Below are 22,730 nucleotides of genomic sequence, written 5' to 3'. Positions count from 1 at the left end.
ACACCGCCAGCAGCCACAGCAGGCACGGACACCTGGGGAGCGCTGCTGGCTCCGCGCCCAGGGCTTGAAGGTCGGTGACAAGCCGGACCTCCTGAACCGAGCCGGGCTCGGGTGCGAGCGCTCGCCGCGGCCGCAGAGCTGCTTCACCGGTACAGGGAGAAGCAGCCTCAAAGACGTGGCTCAATTCCCTGCCAGAAGGGCCCCTGCCCCCCAGGGAAGCTGAAGGCACCTCCGCACGCTCCGTTCCGGGGCTCCCGCAGAAATCCCGATGGCCCCCGGCGACCCTTCCACCGACACAGGTCCGGGCGGCCGCTGTGACCCGGCGCGGACACAGGGCCGCGCGGCCCCGGGCCGGAGCGAAGCGGCCGCCGGCGGGGGAGCCGCGCGGAGAGAGCGAAGGAGGAGGAGGAGGAGGAGGAGGAGGAGGAGGAGGAGGAGGGCCCGGCGGAGTCCGTGGGCTGGGAGCTGTAGTCCGCTGCCGCCCGCTGCCCCGCAACCAGGAGCACAGGAGGACTACAGCGCCCAGTGTGCCCCGCGGCGGCCCCGCCCCGCGCTGAGTCGTGCAGCACGTTGTCCGACTAACGCGCCCCGCGCCCGCTCCGCCCGCAGTGGCCCGGCCAGCGGCGGCTCCGCCGCTCTCATCGCCCAGCACGGCAGGTCAGTGGGGACGGGGGGACGGCCGGGCTGCCGCGTCCCGCCGGGCCGGGGGGCGGCGGGGCCGTGCTGGGGCCGGCCCCGGTCGCGGTGGGCGCGTGCAAGGGGGAGCGGATGGAGGATGTCGCGGTTCTCCCCGTGCCCCTCGGGAGGGGAGGGGGCTGCGAGCGGCGCTGCCGTGTCCCCTCACTGCTCGCCCTTGGCACGCGCCCGGCCCTGCCCCTCCAGCTGTCGGCTCGGAGGTGCCGCTGGGCAGCGCCCGCTTGGGCAGGGATGTGGCCAGGGCGCGGCGGCCCCGCTCGCTCCCGCTGCTGGAAGTGCTCCCCGGGCCTGGCGAGCGAGTTGCAGCTGGGGCTGGTCTGGCGCTGCCCCGCCGGTGACCCCACAGGCGGCGGGGCCGAGGGGCTTCTCCGGGAGGGGGGGGGCCTCCCGGCGGGCGGGCGAGCGAGCGAGCTCCGCCTCGCAGCGGGCGGGCTGAGGCGTTCGGCCGCGCTCGCGGGGCAAGAGGAGGCCGGAGGCCGCTTCCCGCCCGCGTCCCGCGAGGAGGCCCGCGCTGCCCTGCCCTGCCGGCCGGGGAACTGCCGCTGGGCAGGAACCTTGTGGGGAACGCGACTCCTGGGGCCGTTTGTAAGGTCCTGGGCCCACGTGTCCTCAGCTCCTTCGTTACGGCTGTTCCCTGGTTTGCGGGTTCACGGACGTGGCACAGCGCTCCTGGTCCAGGTGTTTCGTGATAAGAGCGTGGGATTTGTTTGGTTCTGGCGGGGAGCTGCGGAAAAGCCGAAACTCACAGCTCTTCTTTTTTTCTTTTTTAGGGTGTTTTTTTTGTTGTTGTTGTTTTTTTGGGTTTTTTTGGTCTCTTAGCAGTTTTAGAAAAGCAGTCTTAGAAAAAGCAGTGGCTTTTTCTGCTTTTTCTGAATTCACCTCTGCAAATAGTTCCGATTAACCCGGGTCTTGAGCATAACTCGTGTCACAGGTATAGCCTGGGCTTTTCTCTTGAGGAAAATACATGTACCGATGCAGGTGTCCATACAACAGAGGTGTTTGTTTTTGCTAGCTTTCAGGAAGAGAGTATTTTTCTTTGGTAAAACTTTGCAGAAAGTTGCAGCTGATGGGTTGTAAAAGTGAGGGAACGGGATGGTCTTTTACAAGTTAGATGCTATTTTGCAAATGTGGTGGTGACAATAGTGTGTCTGGAACGACTTCACTTCTCCATTTTGTATAGGCATGTATTTGTGCAACTACTGTTCACCTCATTAATGGAAGTACTCCTTCTTGGAAAGCTAACAGAGTAAAGCAAAAAAAAATTTAAAAACCCAAACCAAACAGATTCCAGGGGTTTCTCTACTGTATTTTAGTAGACCTTGCACAGCAGGGGGAAAACACATGTCCATTTAATTATCCTAAGCTAAATGAGTTTATTAATTGAAAAATCTGGGTTGTGGCTGTGGCACTGGTTTGTGCCCTGCTGTTGGTGGCAGTCAGTAGACTTGCAAGATTCAGTAACTTGAATTGACTATTGTATTGTAAATTTTAGTTGTAAGTTGCTTATTGTAAATTTCAGTCCTCACAGTGTCTGGCACTCTGGCATCTTAACTGTAGACTTGGATATTGTGTAGTTTGGTGCTGGAAGAGTTAGATTGATTTTTCAGTGTATTCTTTCTTCCATATGGTAAATATAATGAAATGCTGCTGCTGCCACCACAACTGCGAACGAACCACGTGGTATTGGCACCTATTTGTGGGCGAGTCATATGAGTGCTTTTTTAAAATAACACTTTTTAGAAAGCATCTTCTTTTTCCTTATTTGCTATTCAGGAAAAGTGAAGAAAGATATTTGGGGCAGTCTTTGAAAATGTAGAAATGAGAGCAGGCCAGAGATAAATGTGCTCCAGATTTAATGGGAGTGGTCTGTAACTGTGTCTGTCTGAAGTGATATCACAGCATGTGCTTTGCCAGCCAGTGCCAGTGGGAAAGAAGGATTCTGCAGCTCTCCTTGTTCTGTCAGGGGAAGTTCACTCTGGTTAGCAGCACTGGTTGTCTCTCATAGATTATTTAGTACAAAATCTGACCAATGTATTCTCTTGGTGATGTTATTAGATTAGAAACGTATTTGCAAATACCTATGTGAATTGAATGTGAGGTCAGACCTTCAATTATTGAATGTTTTTTTTAAAGGACCATTCAAATTTCAGGTGCTATGAACATGTTAGTTAAGGCTGCAGTTTTGTATGTGAACTTGGAACTTTAGCAGTGAGTATTTTTCTCCCTTCCTAAAACAGGACTCAGGGGAACATAACTTTAATATTAACTGCAGTTTATAGATTTGTCGGAAAATGTGCATGCACTCAGTGACAAGTTCTCTTCCTTTACACTTCTTTTTCTAATAAGAAAAAAAAAAGTAGAGGAGTTGTTTTCTACTGCCTCCTTCCTTCCCCTGCCTGTAGTTGACTTGGTTTGCAGTTTTGATTGAAGTCACTGAGGGATGCAGGGACTTAGCATGTCCACATGCAAGAATTTAAGTGTCCTGATGACACTGCATATCAAGCTACAGGAAAGACTACACTGGAGCTCTGAGAGTGTCTTCCGGTGGGTAAGCCCTTCAGGCTGTCTGCAAAATAACCCTGTCTCTAGGGTCAGTGCAATGTCATGCTTCTATGTTGAGAGGTCTGTCTATCTCAGGAAGGGTGTGCCCGCTTTTGAGAGAGAGCAAGAGCCTGCACCACAGCCAAACACCACCATGACTGCTGCTAAAATTGAAGAAAGTCTCCAATCACCTGTGTACTGCACCTGGAGATCCTGATCTTGCCTTGCTAGGATGCATATCTTGTGTGTTGCACAACTGGGAGCCGTCCTTCAGAAGGACAGCAAGACAGCCAGTTACAGCATAGCCTGTAAAGAAGGCCTGTGTGTGAGGAACCAGGATCAGGAGTTGCTGAGGAGTTTTCTCATTTCTTGGAAGGGCAGCAGATAGTCATGGAAATAGAGATTTTTTTTTTTTTTTTTCTTTATATATACTGAATTTGTCAGGTACAGAGTCCTTTCCAGGTTAAATGAGTAGTACAACAGCTGGATGGACTTGGAAACGGGACAGCTTTCCTGGTGAGTGTGTCGATAGTATTGAGCTGTTAGTGTTATCGTGGGGCTTCTGTGACTGCAGGCTGGAATTTGCTGTCCTGGAGCTTTGTCTCTGAGGTCTGTTGTGAAACCTGACCCTTTTCCCTCAGTTCCCTGCCACAGTAGAGCTCTGTGTCTTTACTTGTTGCCAGAAGATGAGCCGATGTCATATAATTTTTTCAGCTTTGTGTTTCACCTGATGATTTTGAAAGAGTAAATCAGCTTGTTCCCAGGTGTTGTTTGGAGACTAGGATGAAAGGGACAGGCAGAAGAACTCTACTGATAAGTAATGTGCTTGACAGTTGGGCAAAATTATTTTGTCCTCTAAAATCCCTCCAAACCATCATAAGGGTTGTGTTTAAAAGTGTTCATAGCAAAAGTTGATGTGTCTGCCAGTACTTTTGCAATGCAGCTTCTGCATATCTCAAACAGCCATTGACGGCCGTTGACACCGCAGAACTTCTTCACCCATCTCCTTTGCTTGCTGCTTGTAGGTAATGAACAGAGCAAAAAACCTGCTTCTTGTAGAACTCCATAGAAACTACACGTGCAGCAGCTGTGCTGTTTTCCTTTTGTTCTGCTTAGGAGTGTGCTAGAGAGTTTTCCAAAATCAGAAGTATCACTTGGTTCATAGCTTTACATGGCCTGGAGGGAGGAGGTGTACTGATATCTTACCGCAATCTGCTGGTTACAGGAAAGTCTAATGAAATTATTTTGGTTCTAGATCTTCACTGAATTCACATAAGTCACATTGGAATACAATAGGAAAGTGGCTTGGATAGACGTGTAGGTTCTAAAAAACTGTCAGTTTCTGAGTGCCTGTCCAGACATGAGCCACATCACTGTGGTCTTTCTGCCCCATGTTTCTAAGTTTAGCTATGTCTCTGCAACCTCTTAAAAGAATAAGGATGTGGGCTAGTGTTTATTCTCAAATCTGCAATGCATTACCATCCTGATTCACCTCATACTTACTCATTTCATCAAGTAGACCTAGTCAGTGTAATAGCAATAACTTGTAAAACCACAAAGAATATGAGAATGCTTTCTTGTCTTTCACCGATAAGCATGTTTTCAGTATCCCAGGCCACATATTCTTGTGTTTCAACACCTCCTTTCAAGCAAAATGAATGCAGTTGTCTTTGATTTTTATATTTTAGCTTCCGAGGCATGCACATGGATGTTGACTCCAGTGTGCAGGTACCTGAGTTTAGGCTGCATATGTCTGCACAGTTAATTTTGCAGGAACACCTCATTGATACTCAGAGGGTAAAAATATGTATTTTGAAATTTGTGAACTTCTGAGTCGTGAGAAACCAGAGCCATGCTCTACAACCATCTGTGATTACAGAACCAGTTGCTCAGTTAAGTTTCAAAGGCGTGGGTTTGTGTCAAAGAGATAACATGCAATATGTGGAGTAGGTCACATTGGTGATAATTCTGAAATACATACCGATTTCTGAATTTGTGGCTGTTACGTTAATTGGCAGACAGGTTTCAGCTGATGCATCCTTCTGAGTATGAGCAGTCTATCAACAGAGAAGACACCATTTGGAGCTGATGATTGTTTGTAAACATTTGTAAGATTTCTGTGTGAAAGTATGGAAAAAGTCTCATCAGTCTTAAATACTCTGTTCACATTCCAGAGTATGGTGCTGAGACCTAAGTGGGTATCTTATTTTGGATTTGCCTTCTTAATAGGTTAAATGTTAAGCGTGGAAGGTGCTTTGTTAGGTCAGCGAGTAAAAAGTGCAACAGTCTGTCAGTGGGAGAAAAGTTGGGTCTGTATCTTCTGAAGTACTGATATGCCTCTTCTGTTCACATAAAATAAGTGATCCTGTTAAAAGGGTGGCAGCATTCAAATGAGATGTGCTTCTGCAGTGCATAATATGACTGTAAAGTGTACAGGCTATACCAGCTAAATCAAATACCCATTGCTAGTGAAACTGCAGGTTTAGAGGGTGAAAGGAACACAGCACACATATTGCACGTAGATGCACGTAAATTTTTATTGCTGCATCTCATACCAAGCTGATGGAAGCTGTGTTCTGGCCAAGGATACTGGTGTTAGAGAGCTCACACATGAGTCTCTGACTTTTGTGTGTGCCTGTGGCTTATGTCCGGTTCAGGTCAGTTTTGGCTCAGTTGTAACATGACCTGTGTGAGGTGTGCTGTATTTTCACTGGAGGACTCCCACTTTATTGTTCAACAGCCTGCTCTCAAGTTCAGTCCTTAGCCTACCTCTTGTCTTTCCCACAGCCACTTTAGAGGAACAAGGATGAGTGGTGTTGCTGTGTTACTATGAGGAAGTTCTGTCCTGTGGGGTGTGTGGGGATCCTAGAAGGACCAATGATTAAAAACAAAGGAAAATTCAGATTGCAAAATTGAAATGCTTTGAAAGTTCCAGGAGCCTTCTAACTACTTGTTTAGCTACCAGAGGTCAGATTTATAGATTATTTAAGCATTCATATACCTCAGTTTCTTATTTGTAGAACAGGGAAGTACATACAATCATATCTCGGAGGCTATGGGATTAATACTTTGAGTACCAAAGTGTCTGTACCTTGTGCAGTGTTAGTGAATATTGTAACTATCAAAAGCATTAATAGATGTATTTACATTTGTTTGTTGAGGGGATCAAACACAGAAATTTTTTGCCTGTTCCTTTCAATAAAAGGTGGAACCAGTTGTAGTTTGGTGACTCCTTTCCTAGTTTCTTTACACACATCTAGAGAAAATAAAGAGCAATTATAAAACTACAGGCAACTTTTATTTCCCTCTTGCAGTGTCAACATGTTGAGGAAAGAAAGTGCTGCTTCTGAATTTCTGTATAGCTCAGAAGGAGGAAAACATTCAATAAAAATCTTGTTGGAAAGTAGCTGACTAGGTTGTTTTATAGGTAGGACCATGAGAGGTTTTTAGAGAGCTTTTTTATTGATTCAGTTGAATCACTCTCTGAAGAAAGCAAGTTTAGACAAGACAGCAAAGGAACAAGTTCAGCCCTACTGTAGGAGGATACCATAGTGAATTGTCTGTCCACCCCTGTGTGGCGTTCGTTTGAATTTTCTCACTGAAATACCTCATTGAAATTAAACGGGAAAGGGCATTTTGTTATTTAACTTGCCTTGCTAGGAGCCCTGATTTGTGAGAGAGTGTACCTCTTGTGTTCTTGAGACTGCAGGATAGGAGAGTTTCAGATGCCTAAAAATGAAGCTAGAACTGAAACACTTTGGTCAACTGAGACTGTCAAGTACGAAAAATGAGTTCATGAGAAGATTTCACACAAAGAGGAAGCACTGCTGAAGCTGGTTTAATTTAGGAAAGCTCGAGGGCTGATGTGAAATAGCATGGCAGGGAGGTCTTTCTAACTCTGCTTTGCCAGCCTCTGTGCAGGATAAGCATTGCTAGAAGATGTTGAACTTTCCTGTGTGTTCCTTTCTGAACTTGCAGTTTTGGGGGAAAGAGAATAATGCCAATGTGCATGGAAAAAATACAGCCCCTCTTTGGCAGTGCTTTTCTCAGTAGCAATGGCTGTCCTCTGTGTACTGTCAGAATAAGACGACCTTGAGAGGAAATAGGTGCCTATCAGTAGGGATGAGTAATGGCTAAATCCTACATTTACAGTTTATTCAGTGGTCTCAAAAATTTGTTTGGTTGCCTAAGTGTCTTAAGAGTTGAAAAAAGGGCTTCATTTGTTCACACATGGATATATAAGCAACAATTTTTAATGGCCCAGTGAATGGCAGGACCCCTCAGACTAACAAAGATGCAATAGGCACAAGAATCCCACTTGCCTGGGAAAAAGGTGTTTGAAGTGGAGATTCAATCATCAAGCAGCCCTTTCAAGAAAATTTCAGAGGCAAAGCCTCATCTTGCTGGATTATAAGGAGCAAGACCAGACTTCTCTTTATTTCTTTTAGCTCCAGGAATTTTCTTGGTAGTACTCACAGCAGGAGAATGAATCCCTTAATGAACGATTAAGACAGTCTCCTCGCAGATAAGAGAACAGAAATACTTCCTAATATCTGATCTTTATGAGTGCCTACAAGCTGCATCTCCCAGTTCATCTGAAAGAAGTGCACTGTCATGTCTGAGGTTTTCAGTATGCGATATATCTCGCAAGGGGCTCTTACAGGCCTTTGAAGTAGCTGGAGGAGGGGAATTTGATTGGCTTCACATGTTCATGCCAAATCTCATGGTAAGTAGAACTTGGGGTTATGAGATATTGTGGTATACATATTATGGAACACTGTAAATAATTCTCTGAACAGGTTTTTTTGCCTGTGGCTTTTCAACTTGGGATTGAATTTCCTTCTGTTCCCTGACCGCCTCTTTTTCACATGCACCTCCTGTAATCTTCAGTGATCTTTTTTTCCTGGAGGAGCAGTGCTGTGCGTTGCACCTGTAAATGACTGTGAGACTCTTCTCTGCTTACCATAAGTGTTTAAAATTTACCTGTGGGTGAACAAGCACAGACAAATAAGATGCTTTGTTACCTTGTGTCATTTCTTTAGGAAAGTAAACTTAAAAAAAAAAAAGAAAAGGAAAAAAAAAAAGAAAAAAAGTCCAAAACACAGGTTGAAAAATAAAACTACAAGTAATTTGGAAATGCATGGATGTAAATTGTTCAGATGGTTGCCAGGATTTGATCTGAATCGGCCCCCTTTCTTTCTATTGGACATGGGGGAAGGAAGTGCATACAGATTTGTGTGCTTCAGCTGATGATCTGTGTAACAGCAAGGTACATTTAGTCTTCTCTCAGAGGCTTCAAGATTGTATTTCAAATATCATAGCACACAAATACCTTCTGTGAATAAAGAAATGTATAAGGGTAGTGCCTTTCACATGGATGAGCTAGGTCAGCCTGGGGTCCAAGGTATTTGACTAATTCCCAAAATATATGGACTTTTGCCAGTCCTGCTGAGGAGAATGCTGCTAGCTGAGTAGCCAGCCTTGCCTGTAATCTGGTGAATCCAGAAACAGGTCTTCTGCATGGAAAATTTCACCTCCAGTGTAACTTGGGCAGATCTAAGCACCTGAAAACAAGATCATAGAATTCCTGGGTTGGAAGGGATCTTAAAGATCAGCTGGTTCCAACCTTCCTGCAGTGGACAGGAACACCTGTCATTAGACCAGGTTGCTCCAAGTTCCATCCAGCCTGGCCTTGAACTCTTGCAGGGATAGGGCATCCACAGCTGCTTTGGGCAACCTATTCCAGTGCCTCACTACGCTCAGAAGTAAAGAATTTTTTCCTGATATCAAATCTAAATCTACTCTCTTTCAATTTGAAGCCATTCCCCCTCGTTCTGTTACTACAGCTCTTGTAAAATGTCCCTTTCTGTGTTTTTTGTTGGCTTCCTTCAGGTACTGGAAGGCTGCAATTAGGTCACCCCAAAGCTTTCTCTTTTCCAGGCTGAACAACCCCAATTCTCTCAGCCTTTCCTTGCAGGAGAGGTGCTCTAGCCATCTAACCATTGTGGTGGCCTCCTCTGGATTTGCTCCAACAGGTTGATGTCTGTCCTGTATTGGGGACCCCAGAGCTGGATGCAGCACTGCAGATGGGGTTTCACCAGAGCAGAGCAGAGGGACAGAATCCCCTCCCTCGCCCTGCTGGCCACGCTGCTTTGGATACAGCCCAGGATACATTTGGCTTTCTGTGCTGCAAGTGCACATTGCCGGGTCATGTCCGGCCTCTCATCCACCAGCACCCCCAAGTCCTTCTTGGCAGGGCTGTTCTCAATCCCTTCATCCTCCAGCCTGTATTGATAATGGGGGGTTGCCCTGACCCAAGTGTAGCATCTTGCACTTAATAAACCTCATGAGATTCCCATAGGCCCACTTGTCCTAGAAGAAAAGTGGCAGACTTGCCTGTTGTGGCTGCCCATTCTCTCATCTGGCCATGGAAGTATTGTTCATGGATTCCCTGCAGAGGCTGCAGCTGGAAACCACAGTGAAACAGTGAGCTGGAAACAAACAGCTTGTTTTCTCCAAAGGTACAGGTCAGTTAAAAAACGGTGCTAGTTAGCATGAGTAAACTTCAAAGAAGATCTCTTCCCCCCACCCCCACCAGTATCAGGCATATAATTTAGTTAGAGGTGAGAATGGGATGAGGTTTTCTAAAATGTCACTTGGTGGGGAAAAAACACCACATAGTGCTTCTGTGTAGGAGTCTATTCTTTAAACAGCACTTGTAGTTCATTATTTTGAAAAGCACTCTGTAGATAAGAGACATGTTTTCAAATGCCAGCAGGCCTTAATCAAGCTTAGAGCTTTAGGTTGTGTTTAGGGCCAGCTGATTCACTGGCAGAAAAACACTGTGGTATTTTGCACACAGACCAATTGAGAACCAAGCCCAGAGCTGAGCATCAGTACAGTCTGAGTGATGTTGTAATTGGACAAGTATTTTCTCAAAGGGCAGTTGGTTTCAACATCTCCGTTTCATGCTGTTCCTCAAGTCTTGCTGGTGCAGTTCTTCCTGCAGCTGTTTGGTCATCTGAACTAAAAATGCCTTGGTAGAATGTGAACGGAAAAAAGTGGTGGTTTTTTTTTAAACTGAGCCTGCTTTCCAGTCTGGTTTACTGCCTAAGTCAACAAGTAGTTAAGCCAGTCTATCAGAGACAGGACAGGATAAAAAGAGGCGCTGGGTTTACTTAAGCCCACAAAACTGACAGACTGTCTGCATTGAGGTGCCTGTGCGCTGGTGTGTCCTGTTCAGGTTGCAGGTCTCAAGGCAGGGGTTTCCTTCTGCTGTGCTCCTTTAGATCTGTCCACACCACTCACACATTGTGGGCGTACTGAAGCAGAAGAGCAGTTCAGCTTCACCTGTTGTTTCAGCTTACTCTGACATCCAAGGTTCCTTGACTTGACTCCTTGGAAGGCAGGAAGGCGTGGCCGTGGTTTTAAAATGATACTGTACCTTGTAGCAAAACCACTGAAGTGCTTATGTTGCCTGTGCAGACTTCTTTGGTGTTTTTGAATAGTTTGTTTTGCTGAACGTCTTGGACTGTGTTTAGTGCGTATTTGTTTTAATGAGGTATTTGCCTCACAGCTCAGGAGCTGTGTCTGTAGCTGTTGCCTGCTCAAGCTGTGGGGCTCTGTTGGGTTTCATGGGGATTTTGCTCCAGACACCATGCAGAAGCCAGGATCTTGGCCACTGTGCTTTTTTCTTGCCCAGCCTGCAGCTGTGATCTCCAGTTTGCTGGCTGACCATGAGCAGTGGACAGTGAAAAGGCACAAATTCCTGAAATCCCTCTGCTGTGTGGAGGGAGATGTGCCGGTGGACAGAATTACACTCACATGCTTCATACTGCCCAGGCAAATGCTCTTTAAAAGAAACTTACTTTAAGCAAAGCTAGAAAGTAAAATGGCTTTTTAGAAACCAGGATGCAGAGCACTAATCCTACTGCAGGAGACTGTTGTATTTGGGCAAGGGGGAGGCTTGCCATCACATTTGTGTGCTGACGTATGCTGTCACCCAGATGCCAGCCAGCTTTTCTCCTCAGCCTCACCTAACTGTAGGGCAGGAGCCAAACTTGTCTGTCCACTCCCCCGAGCAGGAGTGCAAATGTATTCTATGACTAAGTTGTTCAGGATTGCTCTCTCTTTATTTAATAAAATAAAACACTGTTCACATGTACTGTGAAGTAGCTCAAATGGAGGTAGCCCAAATTGTTGTAGTAAAGAAGCAGCACTTTCTTTGAGTGCTTCAATTTTGGTTGGATGGCACTGAGAATAAGCAGAACGAGCAGTAGTCCTGCATTCAGTGTCTTGGGTAACTGCCTCAGAGTACCACTCAAGTCCAGTCATAGCACTCTGCCAGCTTCAGGGAGAACTTTGGACTTTTAAGATTCCTTCTTTCATCCATATTGTTAAACTAAGATATGGAAACCATTCACTAAGGGTTTTAAAACCGAATTTCATGGGGTTTTCATACAGATACTGGCTGACTGATCTAACCCTGGCATATTTGTAAATATATGTGATCACATGATGCAGATAAAACAACATGTATGACTATAGTTGAATATTAAGATTGTGGCTGCTCTCCTGTTCTTTGCAGCAGTGAAATAGAAATAGACATGATTCCTAAAATTTGCCTAAAAACTGTCTGGATGTAGTTTATATGGACAAGACAGAACTACTGATCAGGTTGAGCAAAATTTTTGCTGTTGCAGAAACTATACTCTGGCTTTAGAGCCACCTCAAGAACCATACTGAAACAGGCTAGTTTTACCCTGCTGCTGGGGGTGTTGCTGTTGGTTTGTTGTGGTTAACAGCAGTAGAGTTGAAGAGGTGACATTTGTGCCTCTTCAGCTTGCTGCTTTTATTACTTCAACGTTTATTAGAGACTGTAGAGACGCATCTGCTTTTCTTTTCCCCCTGACAGTTCTTGAGCCAGTATTCTGGGTTATGCCATTAATTTTTAATTCTCTCCCATTTCTTTCTACTTCTTTCAGTTCTTGTGTGGTTGGTGAAAATAAGCCTACGCTACAGGAATGCAAGAGGAGCAACAGCCTGAGGTAGGGCTTGGAGATGAACTTTGTATCTCAGTACAATTGCAGGGAAGGTCAAGGCTGAATCAGCCAGGTTCTTCCAACTCATTCGTGGGGAAATTCTGCAAAGTCTTAGGGTTGAGAATGCCAGCATGAGACCCTTTTTAAAATGGGGACAGAGAGCTGAGTGCTATTTTTTTCCACACATTTAGGTTCTTTTCAGGTTCCCTGTCCCTCCAGCTGCAAAAGTTAAAATGGGTCTTTTGTATTATTCTACATGCAAGCGAGGAATTGCATAAAATAGCCTAACCTATGACATCAGACTTTTAGGGGAAAAAGATTTTGTGAGAATTACAGAAATTGGTTATGTACAAATAATCACATTGTACATGGCTTAAGTTCCTTGCCAAATTCAACTGAGATGCTTGTTCTATCCTTTCTGTTCCTTTTCTTCTCCTTTCATATCTGTGTATCTCAAAAGCTTTTTCTGGTATAACAAGTGAAGCTCAGGAAATTTTTATCTTATGAAGTATACGAATGTCTGTTCTTTTGTCCTGTTAATAAAAAAAAAGAATAACAAACTGCTAATGTGGTGGCTTAGTGCTGTGCTCATTGCAGTGCTGTGATGTTGTGATGACAAAGCCAGCATAAGTGACAGGATTAATTCCATATGTTACAGATGGATAAATTTTTCCAAAATATTTTTGTGACTAGACTTAACGTATGCAAGCAGTAGAGTCAAGCCATATGTTCTGATCAAAAGCTGAGCTGGTGTTAAATTAGATTTGTGAATGTAATTGCAATTTGCAGTGTAATTGCAGTTTGCAGTTGTCAGTGAACAGACTTTTACTTTGTAGTGAAAGGATGATGTGTTGCTGTGAGTATTTTAAACTTTGCACTGTAAAGCTGTTGTACTTTTTGAGTTTACTCCATGAAATGTATCATAAATTTTTCCTTGCCTTCAGTGGGGCCCACGGTAAGACGCTCAGGATTTATTTTCTCCAAATTCCTGTTTGGCATAAAGGAATGCAAGAGGAAAATAATTACTTTTGTTGAAAGCTCTTAACAATTGGATGTGCTTTGTACAGTCTTGCTTTAAACCTTAGCAGGTTAAGTACAAAGTAAATAAACCAGTCATTTTAGCTAAAAAGCTGGCATCTGTCAGGAGAGGTTGGCTGCCTGCTTGCTGACTCATTAATATTGCCTTTCCTTTGGAAAGTACTTAAATGGTGATGGATTCTCATCCTGTCTCTAACATTTTGACTTCATTTTGTTCAGAAATTCCAAATTCCTCCAATAATCATCCTGATTAAATTTTGGATTAATGTTGTTGCCTAAAGGTAGTTTATAATTTAGCTTTCTCTTATTCCTGAGTCTTTTCTGCACTGACTCTGCCTCTCTGGCTTGGATGACATCGGCTGAATGACTGGAATTGTTTGAATTCTATGCACGCGTTTTAAAACTTGCCTGTTAATCAAAAATAAGAAAGGTTTTTGCTAGCCAAAGACCTGCATCATATACTTCTAGTGATAATATTTAAAAGTCAGTCTTTGGGAATCTTTTCAATTACCTTTTGTTCCTTTAGAGAGCAAAACTCTGCAGATGTCTCGTGTCTTTTTGGCTTTGACTTCTGATATGTATAAAGTCATCATGCACATGAACTTTCTAAGATTTGATGTGCATATTGTGTAATTGCCTTATCCCAACAAATACTTGGCCTGACTTTTCTAGAATGGATGTTTAGTCTTGTGAGTACTGATTAACTTTGTCAGACTCCTGACAGACTAATGCTGACTGGTAGTTGAGTTAAATGGTATTAAAATAATCAGTGCACATTTTAGTTTTCAATACAGAAGGTGCTATAGTAGTGTTAGAGATAAACTTGTTCTTTTTATGTGGAATCCCATTTATTTAAAAACTCCCTGTCAGGTATAAATATTATCTTTTAAAATAGGCATGAAGTAGTTAGTCTTTGGTATGTTCTTCCTCATACTCAGGCAGCTAGGAAAAATAGTTGTAAAACCACAGATGTTTTGAACTGTGACACTGCTTAAATTATTTACTTGTTTGAATATTATATGTAGGTTCAAATTGAGTAAACTCACAAAGGGAAAGATGTATTAAAACATTTCATTATAATTCCCAGCCTCCTTTTGAATTTTTTTCATACAGGCTGCTGCAGATCCAATGTCCTCCTCTGATGCACCAGAAGATGGCCCAAAGGAAACGTCAAGTGTATCGCAGAATATCTGTATGTTTCTGGTTTGACTGGGGAGGGTGTATCACACTGGAAGGGTATTAAGCTAAATGTCCTTGCCTTTTCCTTAGCTAAAAAGGACAGGGTGGTTAGCACAAAAGGGAGATGCTAATGAAGTCATAGCTGACTTAATCTGTTCTTGATTTGTTTCAAGGCCCAGTTGTGTAAATCAAATTCAGAAAGAGCAATGACATATTGATTCTCAGTTTGCTGATCCCATACTTTCAAAAGTAAATATTTTTAGATTTAATAGATATACTCAGCTATTGTTTTGAGCTCAGTTATTGCTTTCTAAGCCAGTGATGCGTAAGTATGTTTTGACAGTCTGGCATCTAGTGATATGATGTTGATCAGTTGTCCCAAGTGGAATGCTTTGCCCACACTAGCATGTTAATATTTTGGCAAGCCTGCAGGATGTGGCAATAGAAGTATTCCAACCAAAACTGTCTTGTGAATCCCAGGAAGAGAGTATCTTTTCTTAGCTGTTACTGGTAAGGATCAGATAATGACAGGCATTTCTTTCTCAAGAGGAGAAAACAAAGGCTTCTTAAGATTTGCTTTATGTATATTGATACACTGTTGTGATATTAATGTATACAGCGCTTATTTGTAACAATAGGAACATTCAAATTGTTCTTTCTGGTGAGTAATAGGCTCTAAACCACCTTAGGGCAAATTAGTGTGTAACAGCAACATTGCTGAATAATTCCTAGGGATCTCAACTTTCATGGGATCAAAGAGAGCCTTGACTAAAGGTATGGGAGGCATATGCAGACCTGAAGAAGCAGATTAATTTTTTATGTTGCTTTTTTCTCCCGATAGAGAAGTTGGTTCAATGAAAAACATAGCTACTCCTGAGAATGTTTTCCTTAATTGTGTCCTTAAATTATAACATCTGGCACTCTACCACTATAGCACTTTTTCTTCACATGAAACATTATTCAGTCCAGTACCGAGTATATGTGCGAGGTGAAGGGTTATAAAATAAATAGCAATTACACCCTTTAAGGATTACCAAATACATAGAAATCACTTTCAACTGGGGGAATCTGAACAATAAATGGCTTTAGGCTAGGAAAGTACTTGAGACAGATGTTACACACGCTTCCCCATGTATTATATTCTCCCTTACATATCCACTTTTGACCATAGTGGGAGGCAGGATATTTGCTGAGGTGGGTTTTTGTTGATCTGCTATGACTGCTTTTATAATTATGTGACTGCGAGTGCTACAAATGCAACAGCCTTTCCTCTTCTTCCTTTTTCAGTCATGTTTTCCTTACCTCCTCCTTAGCATCACCATCTGTTTTGGCAGCAACATTGTCTTAGCTCAGACAGTACTGATTGCAGCACACCATGTTCTTGGGTATTGACCATGAAGTAGTAGGTTGCTAAAATGCTAAGAAGGATGTTGAAGGGTTGCTTTTATTTTTCTGGTTTGGGTTTTTCTTTTGTTTGGTTGGTTTTCTTTTAATTTGGTGGGGTTTTTGGTTGGTTGGTTTTGGTTTGGGGTTGGTTTTTTTTTTTACATAAAGTCTTACGAGATTAGTATTTGTGGGACAGAACTGGGGCCAGAGCCACACAATTAAATCCGATTCATAAAATGAATGTGTGGTAGGAGGCTGTAATTTATCTGCGTCTTTGACATCCTGCCTACAAACTGTTCACTAATCTTTCTTTTTTTCCCTGGGCTTATGATCCTATTCCAGGCTTCTGGAGACCACTTGAGACCTCTGCTAACTTGTGCAGCAGCTTGCCAGAGAAAGAGAGTTGGTTGGAAACAAAACTCTGCTTTCCTGCTTGATACTTTTTTTTCTAAGATGCATTACAGCTTAAAGATGACTCATTCAAAGCGACTTTTATTTCCCATTGCTATAGAGTTAAAGCTTCCCTATCTCAGTCAGTGAGGCTATCTGGCATTTAACAAGTAACTGTGATGGAACTGATAGATCCTCCTGTTTTCCATATGGCAAGCTTGACATAGAGGGGCTAAACTCACACTGTACCATTTTGATCTTAAATAGTTGTTGAATCTAGGGAAGAATGATTGGATTCCTGACCTAAATACCTCTTGAGGTTTAATTTTCCTCTGTGTACTGATCCCTGGTGTGTTAATCATGGAAAAGGCTAAGGTTGGTACTGTAGGTATCCTATATGTGCCAATATGTGCAGGTGACTTTGCCATCATATTCACACCAGTGTCCATGTGTTGCTATCATTTATATAGATAAGAATCCCAAAATGGAACACTTTGGGTTTAGAATTTTAAAATGCTCTTTTTTTTCTTTTTATTTTTTCTCTAATTTAGTGTATACCTTTTCTAAGTATTCTTTGCTTCTCTGTCCACCTCACCTGCCACACAGCTTCTCTCTTTCCCTTACTGAACTGCGTGGACAACCTGTCCCAGTGTCCACAGGGTAGGAAACCTGGACTGAGACCCATGCTTGGAGGCAGCCTCTCCAGTGATGGCACTCTCAATGATGTAGCTTCAGAATTGAATGTAAGATTACAGTGGTAAATCAATGGCCTTTTAGCTCTGCTCTGATGTTTAGTGGCGACATTTTTATTTTCTGTTTTACGTACCTGCACTTTATATCATGTGTGCTTTTCTTTTCTGTTTTTCTTTACATTTATAGCTGATGCAGATGCATTTAAAATTCTTCTGGAGATGAAGTTGAAGAAGAGGCAGAAAAGGCCTGCTTTACCAAGCACTGTCACTGAGCTTGACACTGAGGATGGGTCTAAAGTATATGTGGTTGGAACAGCCCACTTCAGTGACAGCAGCAAAAAGGATGTAGTAAAGGTAAATACTCAATGTGAGCCCTTCAGCAGCATCTTTATAGTGTTGTCAACTAACTGCTTAGCAGAATGAAGTCCAGCTCTCTGACTTGGTTCTGTGCTGTAACCTTCAGGCTCTGTTTTTTCTAGTTGGCTGTTGGAGGGCTAACAGCACTATGGGATGAGAGGCAGACATTTTACAGTAATAATTTTTGATGCAATACATTGCTCTCCCAGCTCAAATATTTTTATTTGCCCTTCAATAAAAAAGGCAGATACAGTGCTAGTGTTGAAAGTAGAAATCTCACTCGTGAAGCTTACGTTGCCTGTATAATATTTAGCTGTAAACCATGCTGCCCAAAACTCTGATTCCATTCTCAAGCTGCAAATAGGTCTGAAGCCCTAGTGCAAGTAGAAACTATTTCATGCTGTACCTCCTGCAAACTCTGCAATTTAGAGTGGCCTTACTATCCAGGAGCTAGAGGGGGAGGAATCTTGTAAGAACCAGGGTTGACAATTCTGGCACAAAGTGTATTCTAATTCAGATTGCAGGTTACCACAGAGTACGGTCAAATTAATTTTGTGAATGTGGAAAGTTTAACATGAAGTGTTTCTTTCCTGCTCCCCTCCCCAGAACATTGTGTTCACAATTATCCTGTCCTAAAGCATCCAGTAACTAAGGCTAAGTCTTAACTTAATTTCAATTGCTGTCACCTTCCTTAATATTTTTCTTAATGCATAGTTATTTGGAGAAGTCTTATTTACTATTCTACTGATTTTTAATTGAAAATGATTGTTGGAATGTGCTTTTAAGGTCCCTTTTCTCTTTAAAATACTGATATTGGCTGCATTTATTCCTTTCTAAAGCAGTATAAATAAATTCATCTTTTTCAGACAATACAAGAAGTGCAGCCTGATGTAGTTGTGGTGGAACTATGCCAGTACAGAGTTTCTATGTTAAAGATGGATGAAAAGACATTACTAAAAGAAGCCAAAGAAATAAATCTGGAAAAACTTCAACAAGCTATAAAGCAGGTATGATTCCTACAGCGAGAATTTAAGGTTTTTGTTAAGAGCAGTTTGTCACATTGAATCAAAACCAGTGTTCTTGCCAGCTGGGAACCTTATACTGTTGACCTAGATGAGAGTACTACTACAGTGGCAAAAATAGGTTTGGGTATTTTTTTTTGTTTTCAGATGGACCATTGAGGATTTTCTTTTCACAATGGGATCGTTTGGGCAATTTGTTGACCTTGACAGGAATCCTCCTACATTTAACAGCTGCTCCATTTGCAGGACACAAGTCTAACTTTGCAATTGTAATGCTCTGCTAATATATTTAAATGTAATTATTATTCGGCAATCTGCATCTGTATCACAGCTATTTAAGGAGCACTTAATTTTGGTATTTTCTGTTTTGCTGCATTCCTTCTTCATCCTAGTGTGTTGCTCTTTAATTCCTATCCACTTGTCTTTTGAGTAGTTTCTAACTGATAGTAGGCCCTGAAGGGGGATTCTGAAAAATCTGGGCTGAAAAGTGTGGGATTCTATTCAAATTATGACTACTCTGGCAGTTTGATGCGGACATGTCCGGGATGTGTGTGCAAAAAAAATGTTGTCCTGTGTTTTTTCCAGTTCCACATAGTTAGCTTGTATTTAACTAATTTTAAGCTAGGCACAGTGAAATAACACAAAGTTGACTTAAAAGTGAAAGGACACTTGATTAGAATGGCAGTGTATAGTCAATAGTAAAAAGAGTTTCAGTGTCCAGTTGGATGAAGAAATTCATAGATTGTTATTTTGGTCGTGTGGTAATTGTACATTGGAATTGCTTTATTGATGTAATGGGGGAATTTCCAGGACTGCACCCCTGATAGGAATATAATCTGCATCCATGCAGAAGCACTTGTAGTGGCTCAGGGCTATCCAGTGTGTGTGCTCGCACACGATGTCTCAGAGCAGCCTTTCTGACTCGCAGAGTTAGGCAGTAATGCCTTTCCTGTTTTCTTTATTTATGCCCTATCAAAGGAAAAGACATTGCAAAACACTTGCATATTGCATGAATTGCTGCATCTATTTGTTTATTTTAGGTAAGGTGGATTATTCTGATGCATGTAGCCAAAATGCTTGTTCACAACAACTGGAACAGCATAACTGGGGGTCTTCTGACCTTGTGAACAGGCACAGAAACTTCTTGTTTTATATCAAAGCTAAATGCAACAGTTTTTGCTGTGTTAAGAGGAAAAGGACAATGAAAACAAAACAGCAGACTTTTTTTCTCTGTGATGTAAATTTGTGTTGGCAGCTTTGCAGTTACTGCTTCCTACCAGGCTTGAAGTGATCTTGTGTGCAGACAGTAGAAAACACAGACTCTGTTTACTCTAAAGCCAGAGAGTACTACAAGGATCATTGCTATTGTTACAGCTCAGTATTAGTCTGCTTTACCACCAGGAATAATGCAAATAATAAAATTTGAACATTGGGCCTTTTAAGGAACATATTTCTCTATCTCTGGTCTCAACCAAAAAAACCCCCAATCTTTCCCCTTTGAATCGCTAACAGCATGGATTATATAGGGAAAACCAGGAAGAACAGTCCAACTGTCTCATGCCAAGTTATAGTATCTTTGTTTTTCTGTAATAAAATCAGACCAGTTGGTAAGTTGCTCAGTTATGCCTTAGTTGCCTCCTCTCATTGAAATGTGCCTCCAGCCCCAGAAGCTACACTGAAAGTCAAAGCTGCTTTCAGCTTTCATCCTTGAGTTTGGAAATGAGGAAGAAAAGCCCAAATGATGTCTCTTTATAGTCACTTACATAAATATTAAGTTGTAAAATTGGATTTCATTGCTCTTAATTGAAGCTGGAAACTGAGCAGCATGTTAACATGAAACATATTTGCAATGGGTCACTGGCATCCACAGCTTATCACGCAACTTGTAGGTTAAAACCAGACTTGTTTAGCTCCTCCTTGAATTTCAAAACCCTTACAGTTGTTTGCAGAGAAGTACCTGTTTGCTTTCCATTAACCAAGGCAACACAGTGCAGACTGGTATCTGGCTCAAATGTGGATAACCTGGAGTTATCCACAAGCAGTAACAGTTGGCTTAAACCAAATTGGTACAACAGGTTCTCTCTTTTCCCCAGCATCTTGGTTCTACTATCCCTTCTGTGTCCATACCATGGCCCTGTGATAGTTTGAGCAGGGCTTGGTTTTTTTGCTGCATCATCCCCCACTGGCAGTAAGATTGCTAGTCTTGGCACAGAGGGGCAGTTGCGAAACCTTGCTCTGAGGGCAGAAGTGAGCTAGTGACAGCAGAGTCATAGCTTAGCCTCCTTTTGTCTGAAGTTGCCTGTGGAGGAATATATTGTAATGTTGGTTCTGGCTAGTGAAAAAAGCTCACATTTTGCACTGTGTAGTACAGCCCTCCATGTTTAGGTAACCCACAGGGATAGTCTTCTTAAATAAAATTGATATCATGTGAATTGGTAGATGATAGCTACATCCATATGGACAGGAGCAGGCTGCTGTTCACTTGCTACCTTCACTTGTGTTTTGAAGTCTAACTTCCAGTGTTCTTGCAGCAGCAGGAAAACCAATACCAGGCTCCAGGTGTCAAGGCTGTGCTGCCTTCCTTCGTGGGAATTAGGGTTTTTAAAAGAATTGCAAATGAAAGTGCATGTGGTTTGTTTCTGCACTTGGTGCTGGATCGGTGACCTGTTACGCTGTCAAAGAGTAGCTCCAAGGCCCCCTCCATAGGCTGTGTTCCCATGCGTAGTATAAGTGTTCTTTGCCTGGGTATTGCTCTCTCTTCCTGCCCTTTTCATCGTCTCTATGCTAGTCATGTGTCCAATAGTGTATCTTCCCTCAGTCATCCTTTCCCAAGCCTCACAAGTATTTAATATGTTTAATCTCTTCTTGTGTATTTGGTATTTCTTTGAGCATTTTCTAGTTGAAGTATCTTGTTTTCAAGGCAGGAGTCTGCTAAAGACTGTACAGCAGTGCTCTCATGTTTCCCTGTTGTTCCTTTCCTGGTAATCTCTTACTCGTCTTGCTTTCTGACTGCTATTGAACATTGAGCTTATAAAATTGGTGGTTTGCTTTCTCTTTCCTGTATGCTGATAGCTTTGCATCCCTCTGCCTGTGCAGTTAAATTTCTATATATTTGTGTCAAACCACGACAGTTTTGCTATGTTTATTTATGGCTGTTGCATCTAACATATGAAATTATTGCCATCCACTCTGGATTTAATGTTCTTTTGTGGTCAGCTTTCCTTTATACAACACTGACTAATCTGGTATAGATAATAACCTCCTTTACTGTTTTGCTCCCATCATTTTTTGTACATTTTTCCCTTTATCCCCTGACAGTATCTGGCTGGCCCGTTGTTGCTACATATACAGCTGCTTGTCACCTTTTATCTCCTTGATGCTAAACAAATATGGCAGGCACTAAGTTTGTGCAGGTTAAGAGCACAGACAACTTGGAAACCCTTCGAAGATGTATCCCTCTATTAGCCAACAGGACAAATATTCCTGTTGTATAAAATACAACTTCAGGTGCATCAATCCTGAAGGAGAGATCAGCCAGAAAATAACCTCAGGCTGCATTATCCTAGTTTTTTGGAGGGGGGTTTTGTATCTTTTCTGAACTTCTGGAAACCTTTGTTCCCCAGGCACTTTATCGGATCTCAGGGATGCTGAAAACACTTTTTCTCCTGTTTCTTCCTTCTCTCCAGAAGTCCAGCACTTGACTTTCTTGCATGCTTGCTAGTTTGTAGTATGATAAACAAAGTAATCAATTGGCTTTGGAAATAACCCCTCTGTTGCCAGTTCTGGTCCTCAGTGATCTTGAGTCCATTTAACTGCACAAACCATCCACAGCCTTTGGAAAGGTTACGCCAGCATTGGATCTGGCACAAGGTGGGTCATTTGAGCAAAGAATGGAGACCAGGACCTTTCTCTGGTAACTTCCAGCAGTTATATTAAGTCAGGCTATCCTGTGTAGCCTCATCCCGAGTTGCATGAAGCTGATGATAAAGCAGGAAATTAGCCTTTGCTGAGGAAAGAGACGGTGCCCCTTTTGGCAGAATTATGGACTGATGCCAGATTGGAAGAGATGTATAACCAAGGTGCAGGTTATGCTTTGGTAAGGTAATGTTGATTCATTGAGTCTTAATCATAAAAGTAACTTGTTGAGGACAGCCAGAGCTGGACAGAAGGGACAGATTTGAGATGTTTTTTCATTCTTTTTGTAAAGGGTCAGGAAAGGAAAATTTTGCTTAAGTATACATAGGAGAATTCTTTACTTTTCAAGAGAAGAGTTTTGATTTTAAGTCTCAGTTCAAGAAAGCAATAGAAAGCCTTCCATCTTCTTGTGGGACTGAGTCATACTGAGGGCTGTGAGGTCTCTTCTAAGATCTTGCGTTCTGAAATCATAC

General features: G+C 42.6%; 1 protein-coding gene across 5 annotated transcripts in view; it reads left to right on the top strand.

The window, feature by feature from the left end:
• The first annotated feature begins 548 nt into the window (after positions 1–548).
• Positions 549–22,730, top strand: part of TRABD (TraB domain containing) — a 35,637-nt gene continuing 13,455 nt past the window's right edge. Inside the window, exons 1-5 of one of the 5 annotated variants that reach the window (XM_048301163.1) lie at positions 549–657; positions 12,222–12,284; positions 14,430–14,508; positions 17,151–17,317; positions 18,187–18,327. In XM_048301163.1, the coding sequence (XP_048157120.1) occupies positions 12,261–12,284; positions 14,430–14,508; positions 17,151–17,317; positions 18,187–18,327 (411 nt within the window). In that variant the 5' untranslated portion in view covers positions 549–657; positions 12,222–12,260. Of the gene's footprint in view, positions 658–1,226; positions 1,375–3,684; positions 3,754–12,221; positions 12,285–14,427; positions 17,015–17,150; positions 17,318–18,186; positions 18,328–22,730 lie in introns of those variants that run through there. The other 4 variants (XM_048301165.1, XM_048301164.1, XM_048301166.1 and 1 more) reach the window with 4 other exon arrangements.

Source organism: Corvus hawaiiensis, chromosome 4, assembly GCF_020740725.1.
Source record: "Corvus hawaiiensis isolate bCorHaw1 chromosome 4, bCorHaw1.pri.cur, whole genome shotgun sequence".
Taxonomy (NCBI): Eukaryota; Metazoa; Chordata; class Aves; order Passeriformes; family Corvidae; genus Corvus; species Corvus hawaiiensis.
This window is presented reverse-complemented; position numbering and strand designations above follow the sequence as displayed.